Source organism: Corapipo altera, unplaced genomic scaffold (assembly GCF_003945725.1).
Source record: "Corapipo altera isolate COAL_440 unplaced genomic scaffold, ASM394572v1 45, whole genome shotgun sequence".
Classification (NCBI taxonomy): Eukaryota; Metazoa; Chordata; class Aves; order Passeriformes; family Pipridae; genus Corapipo; species Corapipo altera.
This window is the reverse complement of record NW_020884877.1, coordinates 21,315,033-21,335,431: the sequence shown is the minus strand read 5'-3', so window position 1 is coordinate 21,335,431 and position 20,399 is coordinate 21,315,033. Positions and strand designations below refer to the sequence as shown.

At 38.0% G+C, this 20,399-nt stretch overlaps 1 protein-coding gene across 1 annotated transcript in view; it reads left to right on the top strand.

Moving 5' to 3' along the window:
- CNTNAP5 (contactin associated protein like 5) overlaps positions 1–20,399 on the top strand; it is a 288,117-nt gene that overhangs the window by 72,209 nt on the left and 195,509 nt on the right. Inside the window, exon 3 of the mRNA XM_027636681.1 lies at positions 6,288–6,481. Coding sequence (XP_027492482.1) covers positions 6,288–6,481 — 194 coding nt within the window. The remainder of the gene's footprint in view (positions 1–6,287; positions 6,482–20,399) is intronic.

Genomic DNA, 20,399 nt, shown 5'->3' with positions numbered 1-20,399 from the left:
CATGTGGCTACTTATTATGGCTTAACCCCCAACAACAATGTAACCCCACATAGCCACTCACTCCAGCGTGGCCTTACCCACAGTCCTTTCAGAAGTAAACTTGCTCCTGCCTTACCCACAGCTGCAGTTTCTTCAGGCATGTACCTGCTCTGTCAGGGGCTTGACCATGGCCACGTGCTTTGACATACTTCAGTGTGACCTCATGCATAGCCATAGATGCTTCAAGGTGTATTTTCTCGAGTGTGGACTTATCCTGGGGCCTCAATCCCTTCCAAAGGTGCACCAGCTGTGTACAGAGGCAACAATGGCCACAGGCACTTTGAGATGTACCTGCTCTGGCATGGGCTGAGCCCACAGACACTTCGAGGTGTCCTTTTGCTACGTGGACTCATCTACAGGTCACAGCCCCTTCAACTGGAGTTCACACTGGAGTTCAAGCCTGTCCAGTAGAGTAGCACAGGAGCAGCAGCAATGCCCTGGCCATTTGCCAGCCCAGGCACATGGCCATTGCTGTTATCAAACTATTCCCAGCACAGCAGAGTTGGATGATAAGCAGTACAGCAAGCAGCGAAAGCAGAAAGTAGCTACTAATGAGCACTAGACTCTAATAAACAGTAAGGGAAGCAAGCCCCATGGCAAACACAGAAGCCTGCTGATTAATAGCTAAACAGCAGTAACAGCTATAAATTCCATCTAGCACATTCCAATCAAATCTGTAATTATCTCAAACCCTTTGAGACCCACGTGGGGCACATGTCATGGCTCAATCCCAGAAACTCAGCTCCACACAGCCACTCTACTCGCTCCCCCCTGGTGGGATGGGGAAAAGAATCAGAAAAGTAAAAGTTATAAAAGTTGTGCATTGAGACAAAGACATTTTAAAAAGTAAAGCAAAAGCCTTATGTGCAAGCAAAACAAAACAAGGAATTCATTTACCACTTCCCATGGGCAGGCAGGTGTTCAGTCATTTCCAGGACAGACGGGCTCCATCAGGTGTAATGGTGACTTGGGAAGACAAACACCATCACTCAGAACATTCCCTCCTTCCTCCTTTTCCCCCCAGCTTTATATGGGAAATATATGATGCCACATTGGAAGGGATATTCCTGTGGTCAGCTGGGGTCAGATATCCCAGCTGTGTCCCCTCACAACTTCTTCTGCCCACCCCAGCATCCTCACTGGTGGGTTGGGATGAGAAGCAGAAATGGCCTTGACCTATGTGTAAGCACAGCAGTAACAAAATAAAACTCAGCAATAACAACAATATCTCTGTATAATCAACACTGTTTTCAGCACGATCCCAAGGAAAAGCCCCATATCAGCTACTTGAAGAAAACTAAGTCACTTGTGCTAGAACCAGCACAATTTTTCATCTTGGGTTGGAGCAGCAAGCAGTACTAGATGGTGGCTGAAGAAACTTTCTTTGACTGTCACTTGAATGCAAACAGTAGATACCTTTACAAGAAATAATATCCACTAACTGGGCTATGGCTTTCTGATAGTGTTGGAGTGTTTTGATGAGTTGGTTTAGCTTTGGAATTGATAAGACAGTGCTGCAAGGAGCAGTGCCTCCAGGTAGAAACCCAGATCAATATGTTTGTTAATGTAAATATGAATACAATAAGTGAAGATGAATTTATAAAACTCAACTCAGACCTTTATCAATACAAAGTTCTAATTTATCAAATTAATTCAGTAAAAGATAACAGTAACTAAAAGGCTGTTGTTTAAAAAAGGCCTGTGGTAGTGGAATGTGCTGTTTAAAAAAACAAACACACAAACTACCCATGAGTAAAGCTTAGTGTGAACAACTGAAAGTAGTCAATTAAAACGCTGATAAATCTGTACTTGTAATAGTAAAGCAGCTAATATAACTCTGATAAATGTGATTCTAAGTTATGAAATATATTATTTATCCGTGAGAGGGATTTATCAACTTTTTTGCTTACAGTAAATAAATAATAAAAAATAATAAGAAAATTGCTATAATACCACTGTATCACCCAAGATTTTTAAGTTCGTATTAGCTCTTAGCCTGAATAGTCAGTATAAGCAATTATGTATGAGAATATAAAACATATATAATGTCAAAAAGAATTTGTTTTGTGGCCAGGAAGTGTTTGATCTGGGCATTAAAGTAAAATTCTGCAGCAGGGAAGCACTTAGTTACAGCAGGAAGTTCAGGAGTTTTAGTGCAATTTAAAGCCGGTTGAGCTGTTTGCAAGGCACTGTAGGGTGGAAATAATAATTCCTTTTGCTTTTTATTAATGAACAACAAATAAGCATGGGCATCCTGAGCGGCCCTGGGGAACAGCAAGAAGCACTGACTGTGTAACACTGGGCTTAAATGCAATTTTTGAAACAACTATGACAAAATGTACAAATAGCCTGAAAAAGAAAAAAAAGTATTTGATCATATTTCTTGGAATCATGTGTGTCTCCAGCTGAGAAACCATCAGATCTTTGCTCTCCTCATATTTCCAGCATTTTGGTTTGTTACCATGGAGAATATGAGCAATATATCAGATTCCTGCTGTACTGTTTCTTCACTGGGACATTTTCTCCATACCATGTTGAATGTCTCCTTTGAAATGATCCATAGAAAATGTGAAATGTGTGAACTATGAGGAATGATGTTGTAGCACAATGTGCAGAATCTTGTCAATGCAGGTGGGAATCTGATGGGCAGAAGGAGAAATTTTATGTCCCTCAGACATGTTGTAAAATGTCAAACGTGGACTTTATCGAGTATCCTGTCTCTTTTGTTTTCATGTGAGAGGCAGTGTGACATCTTCATATATTAGTACTTTCCAGATTACCTAAAACCAATGTTTAGATCTGGTGGGCATAATTAAAGCCAAATTTTGTCTGGTTTGTGTTTATGCCACACTTACTAAAAGTTGTATGGTTCTCTTCAATTTCCTTGTGCCCAACTGCAGGAAAAGGATATCAGGGCTATGCTTGTGTCTGTTCAAAGGGGTTGATGTCCTGTAAATAGTGTCTCCAATAACCCATGTTTTTGCATATTAGAACTTTCTTGTCCTTTGTCTTGGGTCTGCACTTGCAAACGATCCCCAGGACAAGCTTCACTAGTGGGTTGAGGAGCAAATGGCTGCAAATAGTTGCTATGCTTTGGATGCTCTTTTTTGCTACTTATTGGAAAAAGTATGGGATGGGGTATTTATATACTGTAAGGAATGATGTGCGTAAAAGAAATGTGGAGACACAGATTGTGGCAGTATCCAGTATCCTTTGTGCCACCTGCTCTGTGTAACAGAGCAAATATGGACGAAAATATAGTTATTGATTTTTTGCACTCACAGCTGTATTTGGTGAGGATTTGGGATAACCACAAAAGCAAGCAGAAGCTACATGTTTGCTTTATTAACAGAAGTGAGAGAGGCCCAGTGGGAAAAGCTTTAGTTCTACCCTCAGTCATGCAGCCAATGCAGCTCTGCTGTTGCAGGGATTTTAGCTGCCATTCTTACAACGGTAGAATTACTGTCCATCTGTGGAAATGGTAATGATGGAAGACTTGGGAGAGGAAAATACAGTGGGCTTTTTTCTCCATTGGAAAAGATATATGAAGCAGCTACTCTTCTGTAAAGGCATGGTTTGTAACTCTCTTGCAAGACCAGCTCTGAAGAGGTGATGCTACAAGCAGGTGTCGGTGCTGTGTCGTGCAGTGCTTACATCTAAAGAGTGACATTTCCAGGAGACAAATCTGCTCATATAAAGAGGTATGCAGTTCAGGGAAACCATATAATCTGTGATTTTAGAGCTCAAGCTCACCACAGATCTCCCAAATTTCCATTCAGTGTGTATCATTTGTTTGACTTCGAAATTATAAGCCAGAGACGCTGTGCTCAAACTGGAAAATAGCAGTGCATAGTAAAGCCAAACACTTTTGTGGAAAGCATATCACATTCCTGCCACTTCTTGCAGCAAAAGGGGCAGAGCATAAAGTACATAGAGTAGATATTTAGTTATGATATTTGATATCCTACTGGAAAGCACCTGTGCTAATAAGCTTGGCTTAAGAATTTATGTATAAACCCGAACAGAGAAAGCAAAGCTTTTTATTTTTTTAAATGGGAAACTCATCAAATAAGTTATTTATTATAAGTGTTTTTCTCAATCTGGTTGTTGCTGTTTATGGTATAGAAAGACAATAAAGGAAAGATAAAAACACCCAGATTTCTTTTAATATTTATGAAAACATCTAGGATAGGCTCTTTGGAGCCTTGAAGGAAACAACTTTGTTATCACAACTCTTGAACCAAATTTTTATATCAGGTCAGTTCCTGGAATAAAACTAAAAAGCAGCAACTATTGTTTTCAGAGTCTATTTCAGATACTCGATATTACAAACCAAAGGAATTTTGCCTTTGGATTGTATGTACATTATTCACAATTTGGTGTAGGAGAAATCTGCAGTTTGTTGCCTTCGAATACAATTACAAATTTTGTGTCTTAAAGGTAGACAGAAGTATTCTTTATATGACACTTTAAAAAAAAGAAAAAAGATGGTTGGAGAGGAAACATTATTAGGACTTCTAATAGGAAGTATTATAGTCTTATATAAGCTATATCTAGGTTTAGTGGTAAAAGGAACTATGAAGTAGGCAGAGAAATATTGAGTGATGAAGTTCCTAATATTCTCATTAGGTCTTTCATGGCATGCTCATGGGAGAGCATATTCTATTTAAGGCAGGTAAAATAATCACAATGATGACAACTTCTATTGTGATTGAAAAGGGTAAGATAAATCATAGGACTAACAAACAGTACTCATTGGTTTGGTTGCAAACTATTTTCCCTCGAGAGTTCTTGTAGAGGAATGAAGACTGAGTCATCTGGGGGAGCAGGCACAATACTCAATTTGAGCTGTGGAATAGATATGCTTCTGTTTCAGGAATTAGGATAAATCCTATATTAATGTATTGTAAATAATGAAAATTCTAACATTTATTCTTAGACAAAGAAATTTCAGTTGTGAGTAGGAAAGTACAATGCATTCTAGGAGAACAAAGACATTTTTTTAAAGTGCAAAGTTATTGAAATTGTGTTCTTTGTTGTAAACCACATTTATTAATATTTCAACTCTGTTCACTTCAATGAACTCTTCAAGGAGCAACTTTGAGACAGATCAGTTAATAAGATTAAAATATTAAGATAAATCCAGGTATTTATAATCACTGTTTAGAGATGCATTTTGTTTGGAATGCTTATTTGCAATCATTCCTGTAGTTTATATGAGGAATTGTTAGTCCTTTACTATCAACTCCGTATTTCCCCCTTTCCTTCTCAATGTGATTGTGTTCAGTGTAGTCACACATAAGTGCTTTTGTAAACTTCATTAATAATGACAAAACAAAAAGAAGATGGGTTGCAGAGGCAGCTTCAGAATTTGCTGCCTTGGAACCTTTGTTGATGGCTTCTGTGTTCTTCACAGCTGCACTGCTCGCTTATTTGTAAGCCTGAAGTGAACACTGGGCGTATACGGAGAATAAATGTCTGTAAGTAGAAACAAGCTGAAGGAAAATAAACATAGCCTATAATTTAAGGGTGTAAAAGAAAGCAAGAGAACATAAAATAATATATTCCAGTCTGGAATGATTTGCCTTTTAACCGTAAGCCCTTATAGTGAACAAAGTGGTAAAACACAAGCAGTGGTTGCAGTTCTGTTTCATTGGCTTGGTGTTACTGCAGGCCTGTTTAACCTCTAAAAGAATTGAAGCAATAGCACATATGTTTACTTTTAAAGGACAAACATGAATTACAAGCTTAGGTAAGAGAGACCACTTTCCAGTGTGAAGGCACTTTAAGTTGTTGAATCAAATGGTCTCTAGATTGAGCCTTAGTAGGGCTCAAATAAAGATAACTAACATTTTTGCATTTCTTTCAAAACATAGCAAAAAAAAATGTTAAAACAAACTGAAAGTTACAAGTCTGGATTCCCAAAATTGCAATGAGGGAATAGATATAATTTTTTTTTTTTTGTGACAGGGGATGTGCCAACCTCACTGATGTTTGTCCAACTGCAAAAGAATAAATTTCCTTAAAATTTATTAGAAATTTGAAATTCCTTATGAAATATAGGTTAAAGGAGAAAACCTGAAGGAAGCACATCTCATGTAGCATATTCCCTAATACAAAAATATGAACAAACAGTTGCATGTTCAAGAATTAGAGTCCTCTGTGATGAGTTGAAATAATTATGTGGTTCTACATAATTTCTTGTACTGTCATTGTCATCTAAATTCTTTTCATCTAATCTCTTCCAGGAGCTGGTGGCTGGTCCCCTCTGGAGTCAAATGAACAGCAGTGGCTGCAAGTTGATCTTGGGGACAGAGTGGAGATTGTCACGGTCGCTACACAGGGCCGGTATGGGAGCTCAGACTGGGTAACCAGTTACACGGTGATGTTCAGTGACACCGGACGCAACTGGAAACAGTACAGACAAGATGACATCATCTGGGTAGGTCTGAACTGTGAATGCCTTTGGCCCCCGACCTTTCTGGTTCAGGCTCATTTTGGCATGTGGAGAAACAGCTTCAGATTCTCATCAGTGGAGTGCTGCAGTAGTGAGAGAGCCAACCCAAGTGACTCCACAGAGTGTTTTGATGTAAATGGGTTATGTCACTGACTGACTGTGTAATACAAGTTTAGGCCCTCAGGACTACATTGTTTTTCAGACTATGAGGATGCTCAGGGCACTCAAAATGACCTACATGCTTCTGTGCCTGGTTGGCTTTGATTCAGGCACAAGAGGGTAAATGGGGCTAATCACCTGTGTGCTTTCTCCAGGAAATATGGAAATTAATTCTATGTCTTATACATGTTTGGCCAGAACAACAGAGCTCATGCTGGGGGAGATGGGTGGTAAATTTCTCCTCAGCTGGACGAGTCAAGGGATGATTTAGCATATACACTAAAAGTGCTCAAGGCTTTGCCTAGTATTTTAATGCAGACTTGATGCTTGCTGTGTCACGAGTTCAGTGCGTAGCCATGCCAGATGCTGTCAGCAGGAGTGCATGGGGTAGCAGTGCCTCCGCAGGTTTGGATGGAAAAGTTTACAAACCTTCCATTTGTACGGAACATGGCAATTGTTAGTGAGTTGGTAAAAAATGGTAGCATCGTTTCTGTGCTATGTTCTGTGGTTCTGAGAGTAACAACCCTGGTGGCATGGCAGTATGTGGTGGGAAAAGAAACAGATTCTTCATGAAAATAGAAGGGAGCATGTGAAGAGTGACCAAGTAGACTTATGTTTTTTTCTTTGATTTACACTTTGGTTAAATGCTATGTCACAAAAGCAGATTTTGCTTCCAGAACAAAGTGACTGCGAATGATGAGAGCTGTGGTGCGGTAGGAAAACAAGAGAAGGGCTGCTTAATTTTTCCCTGAGCATGTTGCAGGCAATGGGGATGCATGCACAGGGAGATGAACTTCTGAGGTTTTAAAATCCATTGTATTGTCACTGTCCTTGGTTTATCATGGTTTGATTTACGGATTGTGAAAATCCTTCTTCCTTTAGAAAGGCAACTTTGGCCCTAAGATAGTCATAAAGTTGTCAAGCGCTTCACCTATCACTTAAAATGTTTTGTTAGGCTGTCTTTGCTCCAGATACTTATACTTTTTTTAATATATTTTAAACAAGTGGAATTTAATTTTGGACTGAACATAGTAATCATTTAATCTGTCTCTTTACTTCCACCCTTGGGAATCAGAAATCCATAACTGAGATATTTTTACAGATTTGGTGTCAGTTAAGTGCTTCTTTGCCTGAAAGTACTATGTGGCTTGTTAAAATTTCATAATAAGACAAATTAATTTTTTATTACATGTCAAAATTTTCAGTCCTTTCTGGAAGCCCTTGTACTTTTATTGTCTTTTGTAATTTTTTTCTTCTTAAAGAGAAACTTGAAAAGACAACATATAGAATTTACTAAAGCGAATCTTCATGTCCTAAGGATCCAATTTATGAGTTTCTGATCTGACATCTAATATTGCACACGAGAGTAAGAACAAACCTAGCAGGCATTTAATGGTAAATTAGCATTTAGGAACATCTTGAACTCTTTTGTTTTACTAGAGTGATCAGCCATGAAGTTGATTCAAGGCAGATCCTGACATGAGTTCTAAAGCTTCAGCAGATCTGGAAGCTTGATCTCTGGCGAGGTAATTTTTGTACATATTTCTAAAGGAAAACACCATAGGCTACAGGGGTTAATTTTCAATATAAATGGGGAAAAATGAAATAGAATTTGTATGTGGAAAAGGTAACTCTAAGAAAGGATTTGGATAATTTTCCCCTCACATTAGTTTCTAGGAGTCACTCTGACCATGCAAGCCAGTAACTTAATTCCAGTCCAAATGAACCATTTGCTCCATGTTCCCAGGGGTCTTGAAGGGTTTGTTAGGATGCATTGCCAAACTTTACTGGTGGAAATATCTGATAATGAAAATCCAAAGTGGGCTCATTTAACTTTTCATTAGACACTTCAGTCCACCTAAACTGGCAAGTCTCATTAACACTTAGGAGCTTGTATGCCTGCCCATGGAATTAATGAAGATCAAGAATTCCTTCTGTTCAATTTTTATTCTAACTAAAGACAAAATTGATTTTATTTTTTTTTTTCCCTGACACTTTTGGATTTGCTTCACTGAATTAAATTAGATCTAGAGAGCCATTCAGAGCACAATGAAGGAAACCAAAGAGACTTTCGGAAGCATGTATAGAATTATAATCTCAAATTTTGCAATGTTTCTGTTTTATTGGCAGTTATCCTTTCTGTATGCTTTTTTCAAACTAAGAAGAAACATAGAAGTGTGCTGTCCAGCTGAATGTTGGAGGTTTTTCCAAACCCTTGGATGAAATGAGGACAAGCCCAAATTACCAAGTCTGTTTCCCGCAAAACCCCCAAACACAGTCCTATACCAGCTACTCTGAAAAAAATTATACAGCTAAACTTAGCACATTAATCCCTTTCTGCTTTTTGGGTGGGTGGGGTGGTCTGTCACAGCAGGATTTAAGTTAGTAGTTTCTTATGTCTGGGCAAGGTGGCAAATTACCAGATTACCTTACATCTACAGGGAGTGGAGGGGTTAAAATCTAGGTTATTGTGGAAAATTTGCCACTTCAGAAATCTCAGGTGGGAAACACATCCTCCCTGCAGGCTTTAATTTTGAAACCTTTTTCTCTTTCGTTAGGATAGGATTTTTGTACTCTCTATGTCCCTCAGGACTTTAAACTCTTCAAACTTTCCTTTTTAAATTTTTGTGTATAACTAAAGGGGCTAGAAGTTTACCTACTTTATTGCCTTTTTTGTTGCAAAAATCTGTGCTGTTCCTAACTTGAGTGGTGGTCAACACTGACTCATAGCTCAGATGGGGCTGTGAAATCTAAATCATTACTACGTGGAAATCATTATATGACATCTACTCTGTCAGTATTAAGTATCAATGTGCACTGGACCTGTCAGGTTCACTGTTATATCTTCTACTTTAGTAAAGCTAACTGGAAACTGTGCTTTGCTATATGGATACTAGTGAATGTCTCACACCAATTGCTCACTGGTGACCATTTGTCATTCACTTGTAGCTGTTGAAAGGGGAGATTATGTATCAGTATAAGATAGTCTGATTTTGTCTGTCTTTTGAAGGCAGTATAGCTATGTAGAGAAACACTTGACAGAGTAACAATATACTGAGTTGCTGAAAAGAAGGGTGTAGGAACTGCCTGCATTTCAGGTAGAAATTTGAGGTTTCGCTTTGTTTTAATCTGTTTGCATTTCCAGCAAAGGAAAACAGGGTCTTGAAATGTCTTTTCCACTATGTCTGTTAAATTAAAACTCACAGAAATCCTTAATCTTTGCTCAACCCAAGTCAGATTTGATCTGTACTTTTCTTCCAGTCCATTTGTATGACCCAGAGAGAAAGTCAGGGCATATTCCCAGTTGGGAGAACTGCAGTGTCTCTTGAAGCAGGATGCACTGGCCCAGCCTTTCCCCACTACATGTCATGGACCATTGGCTACACTTGGTGGAGACAGCAGGAAGGCAGTAGTGCCTTTCATAATCCCCAAGGACCTCTGCCCGAATGAAATTTTTCCAAATCATGTCTTCACGAATGTCTGAGGCTCCATATTGCAAGTGGTACTTCTGAGCAGTTTACAGTCACATGGGTTGTAGAGAAGCAAGATTCAGGATGGGAACAGTTCCAGGCATGGAGAGAAGCATACAGCAAATGGCAGGACTTTCATATGGACTTTACTGTTATTATGTGGTTTCACTGTATCCATGCTACACAGTGCACAACTGCACATGCCCAGGCTTCCTCCTCCCCCTTTTGCCTGTGCCCTGTTCTGATTTGCTGCCCCGTTTGTCTGTCTGATAGCCCACCCGATGTTCTGCCCCTTACCCTGGCGGGAGGTTTTAAGAATCAGACAGACGCCTGAATAAAGAAGTCTACTTGCACCAGTCCTCGTGTCCTGTCCCCTCTTCCCTATCGGACTGCGACAACAATGGGTATAGGTTTTGTCCACCCACATGTCATAGGTGTCCTTCAGTGCATCTGAGACTGGGGTACATAAATTCTTTACTGGGCTGCTGATAAGAGAGACACTTGCACTCCAGCATATATGACATATCACTAGTAAAAATCCCTTTCTCTTTACAGAGATTACAAGGCTTATTATCCTCCTCTCATGGCATGCATACAGCTCCCATACACTTCACCATTAATGAGTGCTGCATAGACAGATCGCGAGGAGAATCAGAAAACCTCTTAAGTTTTCACTCAGCCTGTGTTTATGATGTTAGTAAATTCTGCAGCTGGAGTTGAAGACAAGACAGATTAGCCATTTAAAACCAATTTTCCAACCCCATTTGTATTTAAATAATCTTGTTACAAAAGGACTCCGTGGTTCAGAGCAAACTAGACTTATAATTATATTTTCAATATGGATAAATCAGCTATGTGTGGACACACTAGCTATTGATTGGGAGACATAAAACATAAATCTTATGGCTTGTAACAAGTAAATGATTTTTCAGTGTTTTTAAGTGTTGAATAATTCAGAATTTTCTTTACCTGCATACACATCGCAGCTTGAGTCAGTCCAAATTGTGTATTTTACTGGGGAAGAAGTGTAGACTGTGATACAATGCTATTTCATTTTAGATAGCAATTTTTATGCTATCTGTATTGAAAAATACTCTACCAAGCTGAAAAATGCAATTATGCAGGAAGGCACAAAGGAGAGGAGATGAAACAAGCATAGATGTATGCAACAAAAGGAGAAAAGAGTTGTTATTTATACAAAGTTTTGAAAGGAGAAGGAGAATTTGTGGAATTGCAGATAAAGGGAGACTGATCTAACTGTGGCAGAGAAGGCTTTTATATTAGAACAATGAATCTGTGCAGAAAGGCAATGAAGGGGGAAAATGGCGTAGATAGCATGGACAGTTCATACTGTGTGCAAAAACATACACAAGCAGTGACTGGCTGCTGGCTGTTGGTTGGTGAAACTTCTTACAAATCTGCCATCCACTGCACATGGAAGGCAGAAGATGGCTCTGGGTAGAAGGGAGGCTGTGAGCCCTAAGCACAGAGCTATATGAGAATATTAGAAGTGCTTCTCTAATGTTGGACCATGACACCTTGGTCATGCAAGGTATAAAGCAGAGCTTACCCCATGGAGAAGTGCCACAGTGGCAGTCCTGCTTCTTGCAGGTGTGAGGATGCTGTGCGAGAGCTGGAGAGTTGACGGGAAGCTGAGGATGCCATAGCAATATCTAATTCTCAGGGGAGCAGGAAAAGTATTTAACAGAGGTCATACAGATCCTTTGCATTCCCTTTCATCTGGAAACTTTTTACTTGTATGTGTGAGCTTTTGCTGAACCAGAGGCTTTTCTAATGAAATCTAGAAGAGGGTCACTCTTAATTGGCTTATAAATCTACAGGGGTGCTGTAAACTTTCCCATTTCTACCCTAGCTGGATAATGACTCTGGGACTGTTTTGGTGAGTTAATTATTGTGAACATAGTTGGAATATTAATCTTCTTGTCAGATTTATAGTTGTGCTAATTTATTCTAAAGCATCTTTTAGCTCCTAGTCCTAATGCCCTCCAAGCATGGAAAAGTTCTGCATGTATCAATGAGAAGTCCTACATTGTTTGCTTGGATTAGAGAATGAGTTTCTACTTGTCTTATTATAATGCTTCCTGCTGTACTAGTATCAAGATATATTTACTCTCCTTTATGCACAGTAATTATTGCCAGCCAAATAGGTGTTAAATGGTAAGTGTCTATGGGTTATTTTCTTTCCCATCACTTTTGCTCTAAGAAGAAAAGAAGAAAAAGAAGACAATTGCTACTTTGAAATAGGAATGAAGCAAACAATGTTTTCCAGTAGTTTTTCTTTGTTTTTCCTGGAAGAACTATGTTATTACAAGTTTTGAAGAGGTAACCATTATCCATTTGATGTATTTAGGACTGTTCTGATTTAAGACTGCCTGATTTCTGAGATGCTGTTTGGATATTATTAATTTGTTTCTGATTCTGGTTTAGCTTACTGAGCTGGCTGTAAATGTGGCCTTCTGAGTATATTCTCAGGAACTCTGTCTTTCTTGATATCACCAGGGCAGTGCTTCTGTTGGGAGGATAATTCAAAGTGTCAGTTTATCTGTTTTTGTTAAGTACACTCTGTATGGATTTATGCCTGAATAAAATGGATATACTTAGATAGCAAATTACCCTTTACTGTTAAGATACTGAAGTTAGCCTTAAGCTAACTGAATTTTATATGAATTCCATGACCTTACACTGTACTTTTATAGTTGGTTAACTGTGAAGTGATATTAAGGTGGAGTCTAGAGAATTTAATGCTGATATTAACATGATATCCATCAGTAATGCCTTCAGCAATTCTCTGTGCTTGGTGTTTGGCAGCAGTTCACCCTGACCCAGAAAAAAATACAAAAACCATGGTTATTGACAGTTTGTGCTGTTGCTACTGACCTCCCAATTTTACACCTTTGCAAATTGCCTGAAATGCATCTTTTTTCTGTAATCATTTAACATAGAAAGGCTGAGAAATGTTCCTTGATTTCTCATTCCTATATCCCAGATTTTCTTTGTTATCTTGTCTCTCCACTGCTTCGTGCCAGGGACTACAGGGTGTGACTCTGTAGTGTTGTCTGTAAGGGATTGGAGTGGAAAGAGTGCTTGGCATGGTTCTGGTTGGTAACATCTGGCCCTAAAACATACATGTCTTCCAATGACCTCCAGCAGTTTTTTCTGCCACAGCCAGAAAGTTGTTGGTTTCCTTTCCAGGCATCTACTAAGAGAGTAAATATTAGTGGTGGGCACTCTTTGATGACTAATGTGGAAAATAATGGACATCTCCTCTCAGACAGTGGATTTTAGCCAGCATGTCTTTTATATCAGTAGACCAATTGTCATCATTTTTGTTTGCAAATTGTGTTTTATGGTATGTGAAGTTACAAATAGGTACCCTTACAAATTCTGAATAAATATGGAACAAATAGTTATTTAATCCATATGCTTCCAGAGTTCAGTAGGTTTCTTTCCAGTTGTTTGGTATATTTTGGAACAACTGAGTGGCTTTAGCTGTCTGAAAAGCCAATTCTTTTGTGGGAAACAGCCTAACAAGAGTACTCGTACTGTTGTTTACTGTAAAATAAGACAGATTTTCCTGCTGCTAAACAGTGTGTCACTTCTACTAATTCAGTATTAGATTAGATTAATCCAAATAAATAAGATGGCTTGACTCGGAGTGTTCAGGTCTTCAGTAGCTGTTATAAGATTGTACTGATTTTGCCCTGAGCCCTTTCTAAACGTTTGATTATTCCCCTAGTGACAAGCTCATGAACAGAGAAATAGAAACCTGTTGCTTGTGGCTAGTGAAAATGGAGTAGAGGCAAGCATTGTAAACCCCTCAAAACTGGCAGAAGGGTGTGATGTTATACAGACACCAGGATAAGTGATAAGACGTACTTGTAAACTACTGAGCACCTTGGAAGGAGGAGAAAGGACAGAATCACCACGATACTTGAAATGGAAATGAGAAGAGAGACAGACGAAGAGATAGAAAGCTACAGTCAATGACCAGAGCTTCAGTATCTAAGATGGCAATAGACCTGTGTTGTTGCATCTTCAGTCAGTATCAGCGGAAACCAAGGACCTTTTATTTCTGCTCGTCCTCTTATTGTTTTCTTGATTAGCAGATTTGTATTCCACTTTGGGTTAATATACTTGGTGTTTCCTACCATTAGCTGCAGATGCCCCTACAAACTGTTTCTGAGGTGCTTCCTTGAAAAAGCATTGTTTTCACAGAAAGTTCAACATTAAGGCTGGATCTTTGTGTAGTGGCAATGCAGAAATGGAGAAATGGAAAATCAGATAGATCTGGATGATTTATAGAGAGGACCCTAATTTATTAAAACTTTAATTTTATTAAGCTATTTGTCAAAAGTCCCATGTTGTGCAAGTGTGGGTTACGTTATCCCAGAATCATAAGGATAAAGAAATGTACTGACTAAAAGTCTACCACACAATCCTTCCTTGAATGAACACAGCTACCAATTCCTTTTTTGTTTTTTCTTCCTAACTGAAGTGTAAGCTGAAGGAAACTTTGTTATATGTTAAAAAAACCCCAACCAACTAACCAACCAAAAAAACCCCCCACCCAAACAAAAAAGGCAAAACCCACAAACAAACAAACAAAAATAAAAGAAAAAAATAAGTGCAGACACATAATTAGAATTTTCTGATAAGTAATATATGTGATAACCCAGAAATTCTGTAGTGACATCATCTTTACAGTGTTGGAAATACAGTCTTTGCAGACTTCCTTCCTCCCAACCCCCTAGACACATCAACATATTATGGATTTATTTTTTCAGAGGCTGAAGAGGGCACTTTTTACCTTGTGTAAAGAACTTTAAAATTATTTGTTTTCATTCTCATTAAGAAACATCTTTTATCAGATTATCCTTTTTAAACTGCCAGTGCCTGTACTGGAATATTCCAAGTCTGGAAATAATGTTTCTCTAATGCTTCATATAGATAAAATATAAATATTTAATATAGTTTATTAGATATGCTGCCTAATTAAAAAAGAAATAATAATTAATGAGATTACTGATATTTTAAAAAATAAATACAAGTATTATTCTTAGTATGAAGGACCTCTTTTAATACATTACCTTTCCAAATGTGTAGTGCATATTTTATATTCTTTCAGTGGCTTTCAAGTTTTAGTGCATGAGAACTTTAAAAACACTTATATAATCATTAATCTTGAAGGTCACTATACCAATTGTACATTTGATTCTCAAAGCTGTTTTTCATGGAAGGAGAAGAATAGAAGACCTTAGAAGATCCCTTCAGGTACAAAAAAGTAAGAACAAAATTTGTTATCTGCAGAAAAAATAAGCCTGTCCATGTTCCTTTGAAATTTAGCTTAACTGTGAAACTTTTTGATGTGTGTCCTACACTTTTGGGGAGCTGTCAATACCTGTTCTACAGGAGTTAGTTTGCATTTGTGGAGTTTGTAATCCAAGGTGAAAATAAAGTGTTAGCAAACCAAAATAGAAAATAATAGTAATACTTGAAGAACTTTCAACCTTCAGGGAATAAATATTCTTGTACTGAGCTGAAGGTACAAATGCAATTCTGGAAACCCAATTAAAAATTCCATATATATACCTTTAATGCTTGAAGGAGAGATGAGCTTTGACTCAAATAAAAACTAGTCAATTGTTGTGCTCAGGGAACATTAAATGTGAGTCATGTATTTTTATTTTTAAATATGCAGGCTCCCATATCAGTGGTAAGAATGGACAAATCTTCTCCAGAGAAGATACTTGTTTTCTAGGGATGAGTTTAGTTGGACTTTGCAGAATTTTTGTGGAAAGACTGACTGCCTCAGAGTATTTCATGTTTAGTTTCAGCTCTCAAAAATAATGATTTCATTTACAATAACTTCCATTTGGAAATTAAACCTACCAGTTTAAAATACATGTCATGGTTGCCTCGGGATAGAAAGATTTTGTCTTGATAGAAAGTCAAGAAAGCATCCAAACTTGTCCTAGTTAATTTAAGAAAGCTGATCCAAAAGAACTTTACACCTTCCACTTGGGAACTGTTATAAAAACTAAAGCGACTCTGGCAATGTCTAGCAATTCTGTATAATCTCCTTCCATAAATCTCCACGAATCCAAGAGGTGCAGGTTCTTTTGGTGCTATGATGAAGGCTAATTTTGGCTGATGGTTTCAAATCTTTTTCTGGGTGCTTTGGGGGAAAATTGAGATTCTTGAGATTGTGGGATAGAAGTTTAGTTGTAATATCAAAAGAAAATGCAGTCTGTGTTCTGGATCCAGGCATTTTAATTCTATTATACAGTTGGTTGACACTGGGAGACTTTCTAAGCACCTAAAGTGTGTTTTATATCCTCTGTCAGACCTTTGTTTTCCTCATAGTCTCTGGACACAGGTGCTCATGCTGCAATACAGAGCTGGTCCACACTTACTCAGCTCTCCTTGCTGAGTCCTTCAGACCGAGTGTTTGCATGCCAGTCAGGATATATGTGTGCCTGGTGAAAAAATCTTTCCGTTAGGAGTATCCATTAATGTAGTATTTACAAGTTGCATATCCTCAGCAGATGCTTCTTAGTGCTTTCTCATTTGAACTTCAGTTAAAAACTTAAATAGGAAAAGGAGAAAAAAAATATTGAAAACATGGCTCTTGAAAAGCCTTCTGTGATCCATTACTCAGTAAATGGATACAGATAGAATTTAGTCGGAAGAGTAGATACCAAGAATCACCCTCTTGAAGAATATCTTTCGGATACTGTCTTCTTGCATCACCTGGTACTTCAGGGTAAAGACTTTTTCTCCAAAGAAGAGAGCACATTTCAGTATTTTTACTATAAATCAGTATGTAGAAAAAAAGCTATTCTTTAGAAATTTAGGAGAGATTTTCACCTCAGGGTTTCTGTGTCGTTTTACAATGGAATCATTGTTCAAGCATCTGTCACTCTGTTCGTTAGGTGTCTTTACAATAGGTAGTTTGCTTTTAATTTGTGTCCCAGATGTATATATTCAAGCTTTTATGTGTATCTAATGTGATTCTTCATAAACACTATCTAATATCTATGCACTTTCTAACTTGAGCTTATTTCTTGTTACGTGCTTCCAAGCACACTACCAAAGGCATGAATGATTTATGCTGAAGAAGATTTGAAGCTAGTGCACTGATATGTGTAGCCCCTTCTTGGTTTTGTTTCCTCTGGAAGGAAAATGAAAACTCTTGGTTTTGGTGTTGAGAACAGTTTTATAATGTCTAAGCAGAGTTAGATCTGTTCTCAAGTTTCTTATTACATCAGTGCAGACAGCTGAAATGTGCAGCTGACTTCTGTAGAGAGCACATTGTGTTAACAAATTACGCCCAACAAGCCATAAGAAAGTTCAGTCAGCCAAAGACAAAAGTATCCCCATAGAATGTTTTTGAAAATTTCAAGTAGCTGTGTTTTGTATAGCGGTCACATAGTTCATGATTGGCACATTTACAGGTAGCAACTTCTTGTTGGCAGTAAACATCGAGATTAGGTATTGTGGTAAGGAGAAAGCATTCATGTGCTCTCCCATTCTACTATCTGAAGAACCTGTGGGACTCATGAAAATATGCACAAAGAAAGGGAAAATAGTTACCCTCTGAGAAACTGATTCTTTGAAATCTGTTGGCCTTGAAGATCACACCTAGTAGCTTCTGGGTGTGCTGACGAATTTCCTTATAGGAAAAGGGGAATTTTGTGTACTGCAGGAATGAAAAAGGCATGTTCATGACTTCTCCCTTCACGCTGTTTCCCTCCTCCCTATTTTTTTTCTTCTTTCTCTCGTTTTACTTTTGTTCTTAATTGTTCTTCTATCACACTGGACAGAGCCACAGTAGACTGCTTTTGTTATGGCTGTTTGTCCAACTTGAGTATATATTATAGTGAAGAGGATAGCAAAGATTACCTGGATACTTTTCTTTAGAATTCAGGGGTATGTTTAATTTCTCTGTGGAAATTATCAAGTGAAAAAGGATCTAAAGACAGTTACAAAGGGTTTGGAAGTTCTTAATATCTCCTTTTTAGTGGGACCACTTTCTGTTACCTCTATATAAAGCAAACAGTACACAGATTTGAACAATGCTTTATAAAATCTGTGAGGTTATTCAGGTAGAAATAACTATTCATGTGAACAAAGATTTTAGGCCGTGATCTGCCAGACATATGGGCACTTAACTCATGCATTTACATTTGCAGAATGAGCCATGAAGCATAGCAATTTAGAAATGAGGAAATCTAAAATGTTGATTCCACATAACTCTACAATAAAACTTCCAGTGGTGCCAGGATTTCATCCCACACCTGTAATTAGGTACTGAACATAACATATTGTAGAGTAGGGACTATGCAATTACGTACTTGCTGAACTTGAAAGTTACTTACTTAGTTTTCTCATTTGCTTTCAAGTTTGCAGTTTGTTTTTCTCCTTCTTTTTTTTCCTCCCTCTCGGAAAGTTGTTTCTCTGCCAATTTGTACATCTTGAGGGGCTTTCTGCCTACATGTTGGGGATGGCCGGAGTCATTAGAAGCAAATGCATATCTGCAGTGTGATTTTTAAAACAAATTGCAGCAGCAGCACATTGCCATGAAATAAGGCCTTGACTTCACGCTATCCTTCACCTAACTTTTCCCTCTACCAAGCTGGAGGTCAGCTTTTAGTGCTTAGCCTTAGTATTTGAAGGCTTATAATGGTATCGATGTTTATAATCCATGGACATTATTTGGTTATAGCCTTGTAAAATATGTGCATTATTTCAGCCTGAGAAATATGTGCATGTGGTTATGCATACATCATTATAAAGGTTAACAGAAATGGTGATCTGCAAGGAATATTCTTATGAAATTAAAGACTCACAGATATTTAAGGCTGGTTTGAAGAATTATTGGCAAACATGCAGAGCAGTTGTGTGTGTGTAAAAATAAATTAAATTCATAGGACAGTGAAGAAGCAAATCTGAGACACAGAGGAAAGGCAGAGTTTCAGGTGGCATTCATCCAGCCATATCTGCAAGAATGCAACGATGATGATTTATAATTACTGTGACAAAAATAACAATGATTCTGCTGCCACATTTTTACCATAGCCTTGGGAGTCTGAGTAATTATGTGATGATCAGTTGATTTTACATATTCACAAATTAAGCTATTTATCATAATTGGTTTAGTCCCTTGGAATTAGTCCAGACTTTTACTTCGTATAGTTGGTTGTAAAAGGGAAGTAGAAGGAAGCAAATTTCCTCTAGCTGCATATACCAAATCAAAGTCTGATCTGTACTAACAGAATCCTTATTATCAAGTGCAATAGTTGTTTATTCCTCCAGGTTTTAAAAAAGCAACAAATAAAAAATAACAACAAAACAAACCCTCACACATAAACCACCTATGTTTCTTCTTTGGGGATGTTCTCAGTGGGTATCTAAAAATAAACAAATTCGCACTTCAAAACACCTCTTTTCTGCATTTTATCTGCAAAAAATCTGGGTGTTCCATGGTCAAATTAGATGGAATTTGGGGACTCCAGGTTTCATTTTTGGTCCCGGACCCACCAAAGCCTTTCTCTGGTTATATGTATCCTAATATTGTCATTCAAGGGAATAATCTTGCTGATTCCGTGGCCTCCAAACACCTTGTTATTTATTAAGCCGTTTTATCCCAGACTGTGTTTTTCATAGCTTTGTACCTGCCAGAAAATATTTTGTGTCAACCCCTGTACTCTTCCCCAAAATACCCTACCAAAACTAAAAATGGCATTGTCTTGGAGTCAAAAAGAGAGAGACATGCTAAAGAGTAACTGATGGATGTCCAGGTAAAAAGCCAAATTTTTGGATGTTACCACACAATGCCACATTAAGTTGAACAATTTTGGTGCTGTTTTATCTAACATGCAAAGTAACTAAAATCCTCTTGCTGCCTTCTAGGGACCCTTATACATTCAGGCACAAAATTTAATACAGCATCAAATGGTTCTACAGGGTTTATTTTTCTGAGCAGCAGCAGGCACAGTGATGAACAAAACATCACAATGTCACAGCTGAAGTAGCAGCGCAGTCAGTAGCAGTCCTACATGTCTAGCAGCCATAGACAGTGAACCATGGTCTGTCTTTTATCAATTCATCTTAAATCATGCAATTAGACCTGTTTCTTTATCATATGTTAATCACTACCTTCCTGGCCCAATTATACCTACTAGCTTTCAAGCACATTGTTATATAAATGGGTTCACTGTAATTCAGATTTGGCAAATAGACTGAACTTTTCC